We start from the raw sequence: 17,955 nt of genomic DNA on the forward strand, positions 1-17,955 counted from the left end.
TATAAATTTGATTTAAATAGGATTGCCAAGTTCCAAAAAAATCAATACATACACAAATAGAACAATATAAAATTTCATACTCAATTTGTATCTACTCAAATTTTGCACAGCCCAAATCTTGATAGCTACAGTAGTTTGGAATAGATTTAATAATACATCTTGTGGTTTTAGTCTATATAGCAACCTGCAACCTTGCAGCAAAAATATAAGCCTCTTGATTTTCAACTATAAAATCACTAAGACAAGGAATTAACAAAATTGAGGGACTTTAACTGCTTTGACAAGCATCACACGACCACATAGGTTTCCTACATATATCACTACAAAAAGGGTGTGTCTGTGTTTGGGGAGGGGAAGAAGCTTCTAATTGTGGTAATCAAGCATCAGTTGAAGATTGCGAGGTAAGTTGGACCCAAACAAACTCTTCTTTGTAAGATGGATTTCCTTCACAAGAGTCAGCACAGGTGTACACCACTATTGTTGCCCAGTCCAGCGAGTTGACATCATTGTTCACACCAAAGTAGTACAGCAATTGAGGCAAGATCTACAAACAAAGCATCCGATATATTATCAATTAAATACATTGTTGGGAAAAATTGCCTCAAGCATGAGAATCTCTTGGCTAATTAAGTGAATGTAAACAAACCTGTAACTCAAATTTCATTGTGCCGCCACAGGAAGAGCACTTTGGTATATCAGCTTTAGATGGTCGGCCACTTGATGTAGGCCACAAAGGCTTTGCCCCTTCATCTCTAGAGTATCTGTTTTTGGGCAAACAAAAGAAAATATGTTGTAACATCAATCATTTGAACCACAAAATAGGCATGCAATGATGCAAACAATATTTCCATTAGAAAATATGATTTCAAAAACTTCATGTCACAGAGCAATGTAATGCAGCCCAGAATGTCAGGTCTTCATTACACTTTAGCAGTTTAAACCATCAGATATGCAATGAATCTCTCCATGATGTATAAACAAGTCTACAGTTTGATCAGCTACATATATATTCAGAGGTGGTTGAAATGACAAAAAAGGAGACCATAGTTTGTTTGGGCCTTTTGGGATGTGTGTGTGGGAGAGGTTACATGACGGGAAGGCTTAGGCTTGTGAAGTTGTGATTGCTTGGTAATTTACAATACAACACATTACTCCGACAGGCTCCTGCAAGAGGAATGGGGAGGTAGATTCGAGCTTACCCATTTTGGTTATTCATGAGCAACCAAACTACACCTGAATAATAATAATAATATAAAAAAAATAAAAAATAAAAAAATAAAAAAATTAAAAGCAACTGACTCTAATATAGATAGATTCCAAAATAAATGAAGTTGCAGCTTCTATGGGTTATTAAAATGCACCTGCAACTACAACACAAGGTAAACTTGCTTCTGTGTGGAGATGAGACTCATGAGAGATATACTACTCACGAGAGAGAACCCAAGAGCCAGGTAAAGCAGTAAAAGTGATGTCTTGTATGTAACATTGTAATTGCGTACTCTGATCTTCCAGTAAAAGGAATATATATATATATATATATATATATATATATATATATATATATATATATGTGACTATTTTTTATTTTCATTATAGCCTTGAGCCCTTGACCCTTGTATCATTTCTGTCAGGGCACACTTTTATAACTGTTAGAATATCATAATGACAATACTCCAGATGGTTGGAGTACATATTTACCCTTCTGAGGGTTTCCTCATAACAATCTTCCAGCTGATTATGGCTACACGCATGTGTTATTGGACTGCAGTACAAATCCTCTGTCCTCTATAACAGTCAAATCCTAGGAAACGAAAAAAATTAGAGGAAACCTCATATATTGTGATATTTTTCCTATTATGTCTTAAAGATCATACTCAAAGTCTAGGCGTCAGATAAGTTTCTGGTATGGTATAGGTATGGGCGTATGGCAAGCTAAATCAGCGAATCAAAACAGAGGTCCAAAAACGGCATAAGCTAATCATGACCTAATCTGATTTACCCCAACTCAAATCCTTTTAGTAATCTACTGAAAACAAGTAGTCACAAGATAACAAAGTTTCCAGATAGAAATCTAAGTATCACATATAATGCATAAACCATAAGAATATACATATTGTAACACACTCAAAATGTACATAAGCAATAACTGTACTACATAAATATAGATTACCTCAATACTTGTTCAGGGGCTTTAGCAAGATGCTGTTGAAATGTCGCCCAGCTCTGTCGATCATCATCACCCTGTTCAGAAACCAGGAATAATTTATAACCACTCCAGGGAAACATTTACCACCTAAAAGTAGAAAGTCGTACACAGCATTAGCTCACACCTCAAAGCTGTCCATGAGTGAGTCAGCTGCTTCATCCACTTGTTGCCTTGAGACCAATGAATCATTTTCATCAGTATCAGAAAATGAAAAGTTATCTTCATGTTCGTTTATGATCTCAAACTCAGGCCAAAGAGCTTTGCTTGCAGCTGTTCACAATCAACAAGAAATTATCATATACAGCCTTATCCAACAAATGCTATATCAACACAACTTACAAATAAAAATATGTTAAGAATGTCTTCCAAAAACTACCTTGTTATGAGACCTCCCACTCACCTCCCCCCCCCCCCCCCCTTCTTCCCTCATGGTGAGATGCATGTAAATTGGTTGTACGAAAAAAAATAAAAATAAAATGAGCAGCTGTCTTGTATCTTCCATCTTTTCCCGATAGCCCTCCTCTCAAAGGCCCTTTCCCTATATTCTCCTTGTTCTCTCTCTTCCATACTCGGTCCTTCCTTTATAGAGTTCTCCACCACCATGGTGAAGACAGAAGGGCATTAATTATGGAAAGGAGATAAGCTTCTCAAGTTAAGTTCCTGCCCATGCATGCATCTTCTGTTTGACTGTCTGGCAACCTCCCCATCCCCTTCTATGACTATATAATTTTATCATTCGTATTTCTTTACTGCCCTAATATTACATATTTTCCTTTTGGTTTAGCAGCTTTTATCAGTTTTGATTTTCCCCGCTTATTCAACTACAAGTTTCACTATTATTTCTAAACTGCCCTTTCTACAAAAATAACTTCTCAAAGTTGATCAGGAAAATACAAAGTGTACTAGTCAAAGACTTTCATTAAAGTGAAAACACTGCATTCCAGAAGCAATTTAATATAAATGTGAACACCTCTAAAGCATCTGTCCATCTGATGGTATAACAAATCTCCCATATTAACCCACGGGTCACAATTAGCAGCTAGTGGGCTCATAGATGAGGCATAGCAATAAACGGAACAGAGAAAACATATACAAACAGTAACATGGTCAAAGAGATATCAAGTAAAACAGCATTTGCACACTTCAGTTCAATGATAACTACAAAGACTCAATTCATCTCCTCCCAGGTTCCCACCATTATTTCAGTTTGAGGCACGAAATTAGCTAGCTATTAGAGCATAAACTGACTATTAGCATTTTTGATGCTGAAATATGATCAGAGATACAGAGCTCGCAGTGCAGGCAAGCAGCAGTGTCAGACTACAAGACAGTCTTGTTCTAAACCATGCAAGTGACGCAGCAAGGTATATGCATTTACAAGAAATTCACCAAAATCAAGAGAATTCCAAGGATCAACATTTTTCCGGCACTTAAATAACACAAAATAATCCAGCAACCACACAGAATCCAAGATATCATAGCCACATGGGGTTACAGGTAAATCATTCAAATTAAGTTAAGAAATTAAACAAAGCATTTTGATTTTTTTTGAAATTGCATATTAAGAAGACTAGATATATGATCATTGACAAACCTGTGACAGCCTCATTTGAAGAGGTATCATCAGATGATTTGGAAGAAATACTTAGTTGTTGACATTTGACTTTATGATCTGCACGCCAGTGCAATACCTACAAGCAGTGAGAGAAAAAATTAGTAATGGTTAAGCTTACAAAGTCACTCAAATTCAAAAAAGATTAAGTTGCAATTACCTGATGTTTCTCAGAGCAGTAACGAGCTGTTTTGCAGTTGCTACATAATTTATTTCCTTTCCATGTGCCACACCAAGCACAAAGGGGAGCTAAACAACATAAGTGACAATCAGAAGACATTCAAATCACTTGGGAGGGTTGGGACAGAGCAAATCGAAAGAGTGAATAATATAGAACTTTTTATTTTTGAGGTGGGGGGGGGGGGGTAAACAGATGTCAGTTACAATACAATGTACAGGCATTATTGTGACAAGCAGCAGAAGTAAGCTACTATACTGTAGGCTCATCATGACCAAAAGTCCAAAACTCTTTGAATTTATCCTCAAGGTAGTCTTTGACATAAGTTCAAATAAGGATTACCAAGTTTGTTTACAGCAAAATGGTGATCAGAAAAGTTCAAGTAATTTTCAATAAGGACATTTCAGATTAAACATCTCTGTTTTGAATTGTTGTTTGAAGACTTTGAACCATAGGGTTCAATCCATTAATTTTTCATCCCAACCATGAAGTCTAATTTTACTTTATTATGTGACCTTTCATTTATTAAAATATACTTTTGTACCCCTATTTTTTAAGAATGAAATATCCTCCTAATAATATATTAAAAAGGCATAGTTTCTTCGCCCCCTTTATTTCCTATCACTACACATGTTACAATTAATCAACATCATGTAATTGTTCACAATCTACATGTTCCATTCGAATTGAACATTAACATATTTCCAAATCAGTGTATCAAATATTGGAGCATTGTAAGGGTGATTATCAAGATAGTTCAGAATTTTCAAAATAAAAACATAAACCAAGATACCTCCTGATCCTAATGGTCTGGCACTCCCATCCTTCTGCGCCTCACTTGAGTAAAAGGCATTCGTAAGCGGGAGTTGGCAGCGGAAAACCTTCACACTAGAAATAAACATTGCGCCCAAACTTAAGTGATGAAAGAACTACTTAAAATACTTTAAAAAGAATCAGCTAATTATTTCCATAAAAACAGAAGATACCTTCGAGATGGCACTTGTGGTCCACGCTTCCATTGCTCGTGCTGATCTCTAAGAAGGCACGTCATAGAAAGGCACATGAACACATATAAAGTTCGATGAAATGCTGATTCCTTTTCTGAGATAGGAGCATACACCTGTAGTTGCACCAAAATAAACACATTTGAACAAAACATACTCAATGTTGTGCAATTAAGCAAACCGAATCAATGTCCTATCAAAAACCGGTGTGCATATTAGAATACGAAACACAAACACAACACAAACCTGAAGTAAGAACTGCAAAGGCTCCCCACACATATCACAAAGACACGACTTCCCGGTCGGTAAATTCACAGGATCCAACCACGCCTAAACAAGTAAGGATATAATCTTGCATCAAAAAATAGCTCAAAACACAATAAATAAGAGCATTAGAGTTCAAAAGAGCTAGCTAGACACACCGGAACACCTCCGGCTTTGCTCGGAAAGGCTTCACGGAGAAGCAACCGGCTATTCTTAGGCTTTTCAACAAAACCAAGCCATACAGGGACTTGTTCAACATCATCATTATCGTCATAATCATTAACATCATCAAAAACTCGGTCGCCGGAAGCCGATATTTCATGGCTTTCCAGCTCTGGCATTGATTCACCACCTGTATCAACTTCCAACTCCTCTAAACGCATTTTACCCTAAAAATCAAAAATCAAAACACAAAAATAAACAATTTTACTCGATTATCAATTTTAATTCCTCTCGCTTACGAATATGAATAGCAAAATTACAGATTATAACCAATAGTTCGATAATCACTTAACCTTAGAAGAACCCTAAATTGACTGTAATAACAATTAAATTAACGATTACACTGTAACACAGATGTTTGTTGATGAAGAAAATCAATTTACCTCAATACCTCGAAGCTGCTTCAATGGAGGAGAAAAAGCTCGGAAAGGCACTTCAATGGAGAATTCAAAGTACGGTTCAATAGAGGAGAGAGAAGTAGAGGGGTGCACTTGAAAAACTACAAATTTCTGTGCAAATGAGCAGCATTTACTCGTACCAGTTTTACGAAACATAAAAACTACGAAGTATAGTGCTACGGTCTAGACTTTGGTCTATGCCCTATATCGGCTACTCCGTATATGGGTTTGTAGACGTGATTTAATTAAGGGACTTGCGAATGTTGTGTGGACATAAGTGAGCTTGTGTGATTTCAATTCTATTTTAGGGAGTACCAATGTACCATATAATTATTTTCTAGATTTTTTTTTTTTTTTTTTTTTTTTTTTTTTTTGACAATAGTAACTACCAAACTAAAAACAACAAACACACAAAAAATCAAAAGGACCAAAACAGAATCCTACGCTCACAAGCTCGTCTGGCCAGCCAATGGGCTGGTGTAACCCAATCTCGAGGCACTTTAGATATCCTGTAAACCGAAAGACCCCCAAGAAGCCGGCGAACATCACTCAATAACCATAAGCAAGAAACATCAGCTGACCGATCATGCTGAAGAAGTGAAACCATAGTAGCGCTATCCGTGTAAATAAAAAGACTATGGAACCCTCTATGAATAGCCGCCTGGAGACCCCATAAACAAGCCTGAAGCTCAGCCTGGAAACTTGGAAAGCGGACGCAGCACGACGGGCCCTAGAACCACCTCCTAAAATCTCATCCGATTCAAACCTACGGAAAATCCAACCCGTTCCCGCCGAACAATCCGGAGCAGTCCACGCTCCATCCAAAATCAAGCAAACCTGCACAGGGTCAGTCGAAAAGCCTCGAAGACAAGTAATAGAACGAGGCACAGTAGGGTTAACCCGACTCTGATGATCAGAAAAGAACTGAATAGAGAACAGACCAGCCTGATCGCTACGAGAAACCCACTCATCTGCTAATGCAAAGATGGTGGTAGGAGAATAAAGCGCATGCCTAAAGATGAACTGATTTCGCGACAACCAAATAGCCCATAAGAGGCATAAAAAAGAGCGTAATCCCCTCCACTGCTTAAGAAGTCTGAACTCTATAATCAAATCCGAGAACCATAATTCAAAAGGCCGCCCAAAAAAGGAAGAGCCATCCCACGATGGGAATCTGCAGGTAAGAAGGTGTCGAACAAAGGAACAATCCCGAAAAAGATGAGAAGTCGATTCAGGAGCTTCCCTACAGAAAACACAAATGGGATTGACCGGAACACCTCTCAAATGCAGGGAATCTAAAAGAGGCAGGGCGTTATGGAGAATCTTCCAACAAAACAGCTTCAATTTTGGAAGTATAGGCAGTCCCCACAACTTTTTCCACCAAGCGTCCGAAGTAGGCTGGCATAATATAATTATTTTTACCTTTATTACTACCTCCGTTACAGGTTATGTGTAACGATTTGACATAAAATAGAGAGGGAAAATGTCTAATCGTTACACATAACCTGTAACGGAGGTAGTATGAATATATAATCTGTATTTTCTCAAGAGTAATAAAACTTTCCCCTTGTTTGCTTGTGGACGTATCCAGCACATTGTTGGTAAATTTTTGTGTGTTTTTGTTGATTTTGTTTATCTTTCTTGCATCCATTATAACATGTTTAAAGTCATGACTCATGAGTAACACATGACACATATTCTCAATTGAAAATGCTTTAAGTAGATGTTGATTAATGAAAGTAAATGTATGGATTATAATTTTAACTTCTTCATAATGATACCAATTACTATTTTTCTAATGTAATAATAGCGGGATTATTGGAAACACCGTGGCGTAATGCTTGTAAAAGAGACCGCATTTTTGTAATAACTGGTATGTTTGCTTAGTTAATTGACAAAACATCTCACAAGTTTGACCTCAGGGATACGAGATCACGTTTCTTTGCCATCTTGGTCAATAGTAATTTATGTCCTCTATATACACCTATACATATATATTTTTCATTAAGCAAAATAAATAAATAAATTACAAATATGTAGGCGTGATAGGCTCAACAATTTCAAGACAATAGAGACTATTCTCTTTAAATCTTCTTTGCATTTTTTTTTTTAATATTAGTATTATGTTTCATAGTAGCAATCAGTTATAATTCTTTCAAAAAAAAAAAAAAATTCAATCGGTGTATAATGAAAATTGTTGAACCTATTGCGTAATAGACAACCGTGACCGAATCACACACTAGTTTGTTTTAAAATCAGTGTATAATCAAAATCCAAACTCTTTGCCCTGCTTCTTTTGAAGTGATCGCAATTGGGGAGGGCCTGAACACTGCTTGAGAAAGAGGAATTCGTGCCTTGGAGCTAGAAACAGATGCTCAAGCTCTCATTTACATGTTGCAGAACCCTCCTACTATATAAACCACCATCTTTCTAAAATTGCCAACGAGGTTGCAAAGTTACTTCAAAGGAAATGGATCGTCACTATCCTTCATGTGAAAAAGAAGTGCAAACAAGATCGCTCATGGTTTAGCTGAGATTAGAAGAAGGCAAGAGGATAATCTAGTGTTCCCTTTCTACTCTCCACCGCCACTTACACCAACCTACACTAAGGTTTTGGCAAACACCATTGCCATAAACAATGAAAGCCGACCTCTATCTATCTAGTTTTGTCTTTGCTTTTCTTGGTTCATAGTTATTTGCTTTCTACGGACCAGGTTGGTTTCATGGTTGTATTTTTCAACAAGTCCAACAACATAAGAGCCCTCTTTTAGTTACAAATTTGGAATTTCCAAGATATTTTAATCATCTCGTTGTAATTCTTACTTTTATTTTTCTTTGAAAACTTCTCGTTGTAATATAATATTTATTTTTTTGTTAAAAATAAAAGTAAAATAAAAATTATTTATTTTTAATCGCTGAATCATGCTTTCAAAAAAAAAAAAAAAAAAAAAAAAAAAAAAAAGTCGCTGAAACAAAAAATAAGAATATTTGCAAAATAGAAGGATGTTCTAAAAAAAAAAAAAAAAAAAAAAAAAACAAGGATGGACAGGGACCCATAGCTGCATCACCCTTTACTGTTCTTTGCTTCAATTTCTCAAGCAAGTCGCTCAACAGAACAGAGGGAATTCGCGCGCACGGAGAGAGAGTATAAATTAGGGTTTTTGCCGATAAAATTGTCCAAATTGAAATTGATTTCAAAATCTTTTGGCCCTAATTTGAAACTTAATCGATCATATTCCATACAATGGAGGAAGAAGAAGACACGATTTTGCTCAATAGTTTAGGGGTTACCTCTGTCAATCCCGAGGATATTGAAAGAGATATCTTACATAAGGTAACAATTCTTTATTGAATCGATCTTAGTTTTGTCAAATTTAATTTTAATTTGGATTGATTATGTTATGTTTTGATGTTATACAATGTGGGGTTTTACTATTTTCTGAATGTTTGATTGAATTTGTACATTTAGCTATCAATTTCAGGTACAATTTATTGTTTTAAGCCAACATTATTTTGCTAAGTTTGTCCTTAATTATGGGAAAACTTTATTCGAGTTAAAAATTTATGTATAGTGATCCTCAATTGATGATCACACACTGCTAAATTATTCATTGAGGTTATAATTTTTCACAATGTCGCCTTCGATTGATCGGGTGGTGATACATCAAGGGTTGAAGGTAGGGAAGTGTTATCGTAGTTCTGTGGTGGTTTTAGTGATCAAAATTGTTTATGGGGGCGGTGGTCGGGGTGGACAATTGGGTACCTGTAATTAGGGATTTTTGTTGAAATTATGGATTGATGGAGAGTGGGAGTGAAGAAGGGTATTATATCTTACAAAAGCTGAATTTGGGGAAAATATTGATTTTGTGTGTTTATGTGCAGGCTAGAACTAATGCTGAAAACAGTTCTCATGGCGGGAGGGGTACTTCGGAAGTAGAAGATTTCACTGATTCCGTGGGAACTCAAGCTTCTTCTTCCAGCCAAGTGGAACTTTTGAAGAAATTAAGGGCCATAGAGGTTGAAATAGATGCTGTGGCTTCTTCTGTTGAGCAAACGAAAAGTGGGGGAAAGAATGACGAGATTGAACCTGAGAGTCATGGTGGAAACAAAGAGGATGATGAGGGTTTTGACAAGGCCATGCCTAATGGTTCTACCCTTCAGCATGCTTTGGCTGCTGATCGATTGAAAAGCCTGAAAAAGACAAGGGCTGAACTTCGAAATGAGTTATCAAATATATGTGAAGATGGCAAAGCTGTTGGGGTTGAGGAAAAGTTGTTGAATTATTTAGTCAGGGAAGAGTCTAAGTCAAAGCGGAAGTTGAAAGAGGTACAGAGCCCTAACAAAGAGTCCAAAAAGAAGAAGAAGGTTGTCTCATACCAAGAGGATGATGAATTTGACGCTGTTCTGAATGCTGCATCTGGAGGATTTGTTGAAACGGTGAGCTGTTAAATATACACAAATGTTTGTTCACTCTGCGGAGAGGGGGTGTGGTCATTGAAAATGTCATCTTTTCATTCTATATAGTGGTGCTTGTTAACCTTATTTTGTTTTCAGTGACTCGCCTCATAACTATTCAAGGCTATGCTTAACTGGTTTTCAATTACTCTTATGACGTAGGAAAGGGATGAGCTTGTGCGAAAAGGACTTTTTACACCTTTTCATAAGCTTAAGGGCTTCGAACGCCGAATACAGCAACCAGGGACATCAAGCCTGCCGGAGGACAGGAATGACGCAGCTGACCATGCTTCTGAGAGTGTTGCCAGAGCAGTTAGGTCACTAACAGATGCTCGGCAAGCTCGTCCAACGTCTAAGCTGCTTGAGCCAAAAGATTTGCCAAGACTTGATACACCACCTCATGCTTTTAATAGATTGAATAAGTCTTTTAAAATTCCTAAAAGTTTAGACAGTGATGGAGAAAAGAGTAATGATGCAAAAAGGAAGAAGAGAAGGCCTTTGCCTGGTGAAAGATGGCGGAAACGCATTGCTAAGGAGGAGTTTGTGGCAGAAGAACCTGGTATGTAAGTGTAAGCTGTGTTGCCTTGCTTTGTGCTTTTATGTGATATTATATATATAAACAATCTGTACTTCTGAAAATTTCCATGTGTTTAGTGGTTTTTATCCTGGATTTTGAGGATTTTATCTTGGATTTTGCTATACCCAATGGCTTGTTTGCAGCCTCGAAATTCAACATTGAATTGAAGAAATCTTACTGGATTTTCTTTAATAGAGTAAATGGAGTCCATAAGATTTGTGTTTTTAAGGTTTTTTCATAATATATATATTTTTTAATTTAATTAATTAATTTTTTTAAAAAATCGTGCCTACACATTGTTGGACTCTTGGCCACATGCATGATTTTGAATATAATCGACATCATGTCATGTTGTGGACTTGTGGCTACTCTATATGTTTCTTTTTTGGCAACCAACAAAGAAGCCTTTGGCAGGGCAAGCAAAAGTTGATTAAATTACATCTAATGCATACTATTGTGTGATTGGCTTGGGAGCTGAAACTCAACCATGTTGCTGTTTTATGCTTAAAACTATTGACTATCAAACAATCAAACATCTTATCTGGAATTCTGGATACCCCCAGTTTAGCTACTCCACCTGTCCCGTAATAAACTTCACCCCTTACTATTTTGGGATAAAAGGAAATTGACCTTTCGATGTAATTTTTTTCACTTGCCTTTCCAACACCATACTCTATCTACTTTCAATGCTGTTATACTTCTTTCTCTCTATTTACTACTTATATGTTTTTGTTTACATATAATATTTTTTCTCATCTCTGTGCTTATTTGAAGTTAAAACTTTTTTATGGGATGGAGGGAGTAGATTTGAAATTGAGTTATGCTCAACATTGGATGTGTGAATTCCCTGGTCTGTTCGATTCTTATATTTAACCACATGGTGCTAGGATATATTGAAGCATTTGAACTCTTAACATTTTTTTGCGCTGATATTCTCTTTCCTTGAAAAGCAGATGTACAGGATGACTTAATCACAGAAACCCAGGATGCTGAGAATGGAGATGGTGGCGAGACTCCATCTGTGACACTTGAAGGTGGGTTAAAGATCCCTGAAACAATATTTGACAACCTGTTTGATTATCAAAAAGTTGGGGTTCAATGGCTGTGGGAGCTGCATTGTCAAAGAGCTGGAGGAATTATTGGGGATGAGATGGGTCTTGGCAAGACCATTCAGGTGTTAGCATTTCTTGGGTCATTGCATTTTAGTAATATGTACAAACCAAGTATTATAGTATGCCCTGTCACACTGTTAAGGCAATGGAAGAGAGAAGCCCGAAAATGGTATCGTAGCTTTCATGTTGAGATACTTCATGATTCTGCTGTTGATGTTGGTCGAAAACAAAAGCAATCTGAATCTGACGAGAGTGATTATGAAAGTGAAGGGTCATTTGAAAGTGATCAGGATAAAGTTCCCTCCTCAAGAAGTGCAAAGAAGTGGGATGCCTTGTTAAATCGGGTTTTGAGATCAGAGTCTGGATTGCTTATTACAACATACGAACAACTTCGTATACTGGGGGAGAAACTACTGGACGTTGAATGGGGTTATGCAGTACTTGATGAAGGTCACCGTATCAGGAATCCTAATGCAGAAGTTACTATTGTGTGCAAGCAGCTGCAGACAGTTCATCGTATCATAATGACCGGTGCACCAATTCAGAATAAACTGTCGGAATTGTGGTCTTTGTTTGATTTTGTCTTCCCTGGAAAATTAGGAGTCTTACCTGTTTTTGAAGCAGAGTTCGCTGTGCCCATAAAAGTTGGGGGTTATGCTAATGCATCTCCATTGCAAGTCTCCACAGCTTACAGGTTTGTTTTTTCTCTGTAATTTTGAAGACTAATGACTTATCTGTCTCTTTTTTGACTTAATTTACATGGAGCACTTATTGATGTTTCACCTTTTACTTATCCAATAATGCAGGGTGTAGATTTTGGTGTTGGCTGATGTATGAATTATCCTGAACTGTTATATTATGAATTACAATGGATTGATGGAATTAAGATATAAAGAATTAGTTGTTTAGAGTTGCCATATTTACATGTCACCACAGAGCAATGAAAAGTCTATCCTTGACTTAATGTAACTAATGTAAGTCCTTGATTTCTCATTGACCAGGTGTGCAGTTGTCTTGCGTGATCTAATCATGCCTTATCTCTTGCGTCGTATGAAGGCTGATGTGAATGCCCATCTTCCGAAGAAGACTGAACATGTCCTTTTCTGCAGTCTGACTCCCGAGCAGCGCTCTGTTTATAAAGCTTTCCTAGCCAGCTCTGAGGTGGAGCAAATATTTGATGGAAATAGAAATTCTCTCTATGGTATTGATGTGATGCGTAAGATATGTAACCATCCCGATCTCCTTGAAAGAGAGCACTCTTCACATAATCCAGACTATGGGAATCCTGAACGCAGTGGGAAGATGAAGGTTGTTGCTCAAGTACTGAATATGTGGAAAGAACAGGGTCATCGTGTTCTTCTTTTCGCACAAACTCAGCAGATGCTTGATATCCTTGAAAATTTTCTAATTGCCAATGAGTATAGCTACAGGAGAATGGATGGTCTTACTGCAGTAAAACAGAGGATGGCATTAATTGATGAATTTAATAATTCAAATGATGTATTTATTTTCATACTCACAACCAAAGTTGGTGGTTTAGGGACAAATCTTACTGGGGCAAACAGGGTGATAATTTTTGATCCAGATTGGAATCCATCAACAGATATGCAGGTCAGTGTATATTATTTCATGTTATGTATACTTGCTCGTTTAAGAACTTTCGTGATATTTTTCATTCATACACTGACTTATTTGTTGCTCTTGCCATTGGTTTTTGTTCTAAATATGTTTGCTCAGGGAAGTTTTTGAAAACATTGTCCCTAATGCTATTTTTCTGATTGGTTGTGCTGCTTGTGTATGCCATTCTGTATGGCTTTACTACAATGAAATTTCCCCTTCATGTCAAATAGAAAAGTTTCTGACTCTTTTTTCTCAATGCTGATAACCATGATGTCTGACTACATTATTACTCATAATAGGCCAGGGAGCGTGCTTGGCGTGTTGGTCAGACACGTGATGTAACCATTTTTAGGTTAATCACACGTGGAACTATAGAAGAGAAAGTGTATCATAGGCAGATATACAAACATTTTCTGACCAATAAGATCTTGAAAAACCCGCAGCAGCGAAGATTCTTTAAAGCAAGAGATTTGAAGGATCTTTTTGTTTTAACTGATGAAGAACATGCTGGCTCAACTGAGACTTCACATATTTTTGGTCAATTATCTGAGCAATTGAATGTTATTAGCACTGATAAAGAAGACCAGCAAAAAGATAATTGCTCTGGAGCAACAATTGCATGTGCCAATGACACAGCGTTGGACAGAGAAAATAGCCCGCAGCAGGATTTATGCGGAAACAAAGAGAAAGAAGGTGTTGAAAATGGTCGAAATGCTGACGAAGAAACAAATTTCTTAAAGAATCTTTTTGACACACATGGGATACATGTAAGTTTTATAAACCTGTTAGGCTATTTCTGTATGTCTAATCGTTTAGTGGATACTTTTGGTTTTGAATTGTGATGTTTTTGCCATTACATGTTTGAGTTTTAGGCTGTGACATATGTATGTCCAAAAAATTACATGTGTCCGATCTGATTCATGCTGGTATTACGCTATATTATCTTATTCTAAACCTTTAACTTTGATATACAGAGTATGCAATTTTTTGCATTTATGCTTTCACTCTTTTTTTCTTACCTTTATTAAAATATAAAACAATTTGCATTTGGATCTGTGCGTTGCTGCATTGTGATGTGTGGTTTCCATATGTTTTGAGTAATTTCCATCCTATTTTTACTATTTCAGAGTGCTATAAATCATGATGCTATCATGGATGCCCATGATGAGGAAAAAATGAGGCTCGAGGAGCAGGCTTCCCAAGTTGCACAGAGAGCAGCAGAAGCACTTCGTCAGTCGCGAATGCTTAGAAGCAGGGAGAACATAGCCGTTCCGACATGGACAGGAAAATCTGGGGCTGCCGGTGCGCCTTCATCTATTCGCCGGACATTTGGGTCAACAGTGAACTCTCAGTTGGTAAGAAACTCCAAATCAGAAGATGAGGCACCCAAAACTGGTACAAATGGATTTGTTGCAGGAGCTGCTTCTGGTAAAGCATTGTCTTCCTCTGAGTTGCTAGCCAAAATTCGAGGGAATCAGGCTAGTGCAGTCGGTGATGGGCTCGAACATCAGTTTAGTTTGGCTTCCAGCTCTTCTAACAGGGCAGGTTCCAGTGTAACCAGGCCTTCTCGGGCATCTCAGAATCTCAGTGGGGTCCCTCCAGAAGTTTTAATCCGAAATATCTGCACATTCATCCAAAATAATGGTGGGAGCACCAGTTCTGCCACAATAGTGGAACATTTTAGAGATAGAATTCCTTCTAAAGATTTGCCCTTGTTCAAAAATCTTTTGAAAGAAATTGCTATACTAGAAAAAAACCGGAATAGCTCAGTTTGGGTTCTAAAGCCTGAATATCAGTTGTCACGTTCTTGAGCTGCATACATGGATATCCTTTGGAATGGAGCAAGAAGATTGTGAAGTAGAGAGCTACTCTGATGTATTTCACAATTTTGGCTATAGGTAGGAAATATTTAGGTGAAGTGCATTCTTTTAGCCATAGAATTATAGAATTATTGGACGGATGTATTCATTGTAATCTGTAAATAATAATTGTTTACAAGAATAAATCCTTACATATCTCAAAGAAGTGCATTGTTTTGTTACCTTTTACCTTTTTCAGTTTTAGGGTAATAAACTAATAATCGATTGAGAAGGGGCACTATAATCTCAATTTGGAGGAGAAGAGCATTCACTTGCTTTAAAAATTGTCTTGGAGATAAAGAGAACTCCATTAAGGTTAAAAGGGCTTGAGTTAGTCGGCTTATTGTTGATTTTTTAAAATTTTGAGCGACAAAGAGAGGTGGTAAAAAGACATAAATAAAAGCAAAACTAGTAAACAACACCTTAGGTCTTAGGCATAAGCACTTAAGCAGCCACAACCGGTGCCTCCTAGACTCCTAGTCCTACTCCTACATAGCTCGATCAAGCACAAGACCATTATTAGTCCAACATGGTAATAGAGGCATGCCGATGGGGTGTGGGCCATGTGTGGACATCAATTTCAAAAATTATCGAGAATCGGACATGAGCACAATAGGCTGTCTCGATGTTGGTTTGTTTATTCTAACCAAATCAACTAAAATGGAGAGATGATTAGGGGAGTTGGTTGGTTGGGACGTCGACACGTGTTTGACCCAGTATGACAATTTCTTAGCCGTCTAGACATGAGACACGCTAGCATAACACGTAGACCTACATGGCCTACCTTTATACGTTTCCAAACGGACCGAACAGTAGCCATCCATCCAAATACTTTGACGGCCCAAGTATAGATAAGGGTATAAGGCCCATAATTGTCCCGCGAATAGAAAAATCCCAAAACTTGAAATCATATAAATATATCAACCATTTTAGGGCTTCTCTTTGTTATTGTGTAGAATTGCAGAGGACAGTCGTCAAATACACAAAACTAACACTTCGTCGGTGAATTTTCTTCTCTTCTTCTTCAATTTTTTCTTTTTCTTTTTCAAGAACATTAATTTTAGTTTTTTAATTTATCTAATTCCTGATATTTTGTTTGTGTGGTTTGATTTTTTTTTTTTTTTTTTTCATTGAGTAGGTTAAAGAAATTATCAAAAATGTATTTGCAATTCTACATCAACGATAATGGCGACAAAGTCTACACTACTAAGGTATTTTGTTTACCTCTTTGTTTTCTGTTTCATGTAATTAGCTCAAATCGTTTTTAATTTGAATTTTGTTTTTGTTTGTTTAATTTGCATATTTAGTATGGGTAAATTAATATTGGTGCCTTGATGATATGTTTCTTCTTATATTGAAAATTTTGATGAAAAATGAAGTATGGATTGAATATAATATGATAGTATCACATTGTAATTGGAGCACCCTTGTTGGGTAGTTAATTATATTTATGAAATTTTAATTTTAGGGTTCTTAATTCTAAGTATTGATTTGATTTCATGTGATATTTCAGAAGGAATCGCCTGTTGGTAAGGCTACACAATCTGCTCATCCAGGTAAAATTGCTGCTACCACCTTAAACACATTGCGTCTGTATAATTGCTGTTGTTATGTGCTAGTAAACCCTAGAAGGCCTTTTCGAAGAACACGAAACGGAATTTAATTGAATTTTGACATTTTGTTGATGATGAAGTTTGTATTGTTGCATATGTGTAGTCTTGATTAGCTTGAATTTGTTATGGTTTCTTAATTGTTAATGAAATTCAAGGTTGATTTCGAGATGTTATGCTTTCGTGGATGATTACTGCCATGGTTTTAGTAGTTGGATGGTCTGATTGGTCTTTGGAAACTTGAGTCGTCGTTACCATTTTTCCATCTGAATGGGGCGTTCTGTGATGTTCTGTAGTTAATTAAATTCGAGTACCTCCTGTATACCTGAAGTTGGCTGTAGGAAGCTAATAGACTATTTACTTTGGCATTTTGGTTTGCATTACTGTCTATGAATTCATCCTCTGACTGTATTATGTATTGACTATGCAGCTCGCTTTTCCCCTGATGACAAATTCTCGAGGCAGAGAGTTCTGTTAAAGAAGCGTTTTGGACTCTTGCCTACCCAACAAGCTCCTCAGAAGTACTGATAACGGATTGCATGCCGTGCATTTGGTGTTTGACTCTTGCAAATCAGCTTATGAGTGCCAAGGAGCATTAGGAATTGTTAGTTTGTTGAGTAAAATATGTAATGGAATGGCTGTTGTCTCTAGTATGTTTTGCGATCTTGAATGCTAGATTATTGAGATGTAGACGTTTTAAGGATGTAATTCGAAGAACAAGTCTTACCATGATATATTTCAAATTTTAATTCCTTGTTTCATTGCATATTAGAGTATATATTAGTTTCGTCCTTGCTCTGCTTTTTTGGTTGTGTGGAGAAGGTAGTGTTGATTGTTG

The 17,955-nt window shown here is 36.9% G+C and overlaps 2 protein-coding genes across 2 annotated transcripts; one reads left to right on the plus strand and one right to left on the minus strand.

Annotated features, from left to right (window-relative positions):
- Positions 1-57: 57 nt before the first annotated feature.
- LOC145591489 (uncharacterized) lies at positions 58-6,540 on the minus strand. Its single transcript, XM_081647956.1, has 11 exons — positions 5,870-6,540; positions 5,423-5,653; positions 5,247-5,330; positions 4,983-5,116; positions 4,790-4,884; positions 3,979-4,067; positions 3,801-3,897; positions 2,331-2,476; positions 2,171-2,241; positions 647-761; positions 58-544 (listed from the first exon to the last, which is right to left on the minus strand). Exons 1-11 carry the CDS (start codon positions 6,038-6,040, stop codon positions 377-379), a joined length of 1,401 nt encoding a protein of 466 aa, XP_081504082.1. The 5' UTR covers positions 6,041-6,540; the 3' UTR covers positions 58-376.
- Positions 6,541-8,918: 2,378 nt separating this feature from the next.
- LOC145604613 (protein CHROMATIN REMODELING 8-like) lies at positions 8,919-15,671 on the plus strand. The gene is made up of 7 exons (XM_081660518.1): positions 8,919-9,218; positions 9,767-10,321; positions 10,502-10,898; positions 11,870-12,722; positions 13,030-13,639; positions 13,948-14,415; positions 14,776-15,671. Exons 1-7 carry the CDS (start codon positions 9,129-9,131, stop codon positions 15,457-15,459), a joined length of 3,657 nt encoding a protein of 1,218 aa, XP_081516644.1. The 5' UTR covers positions 8,919-9,128; the 3' UTR covers positions 15,460-15,671.
- The last annotated feature ends 2,284 nt before the right edge of the window (positions 15,672-17,955 follow it).

The sequence above is a fragment of the Chenopodium album genome, chromosome 2, assembly GCF_948465745.1.
Source record: "Chenopodium album chromosome 2, dcCheAlbu1.1, whole genome shotgun sequence".
In the NCBI taxonomy this organism is placed as follows: Eukaryota; Viridiplantae; Streptophyta; class Magnoliopsida; order Caryophyllales; family Amaranthaceae; genus Chenopodium; species Chenopodium album.

What these genes read in the sequence shown, in the direction of transcription:
- LOC145591489 (XM_081647956.1), bottom strand. Translation starts at nt 6,040, where the DNA reads ATGTTTCGTAAAACTGGTACGAGTAAATGCTGCTCATTTGCACAGAAA. An exon ending in TTCAAATGAGGCTGTCACAG is followed by an intron (nt 2,477 to 3,800) that starts GTTTGTCAATGA and finishes GATTGTGAACAG; the next exon opens with CTGCAAGCAAAGCTCTTTGG. An exon ending in CAATGAAATTTGAGTTACAG is followed by an intron (nt 545 to 646) that starts GTTTGTTTACAT and finishes CTTTGTTTGTAG; the next exon opens with ATCTTGCCTCAATTGCTGTA.
- LOC145604613 (XM_081660518.1), top strand. Translation starts at nt 9,129, where the DNA reads ATGGAGGAAGAAGAAGACACGATTTTGCTCAATAGTTTAGGGGTTACC. An exon ending in AAAGAGATATCTTACATAAG is followed by an intron (nt 9,219 to 9,766) that starts GTAACAATTCTT and finishes GTTTATGTGCAG; the next exon opens with GCTAGAACTAATGCTGAAAA. An exon ending in ATCCATCAACAGATATGCAG is followed by an intron (nt 13,640 to 13,947) that starts GTCAGTGTATAT and finishes TACTCATAATAG; the next exon opens with GCCAGGGAGCGTGCTTGGCG.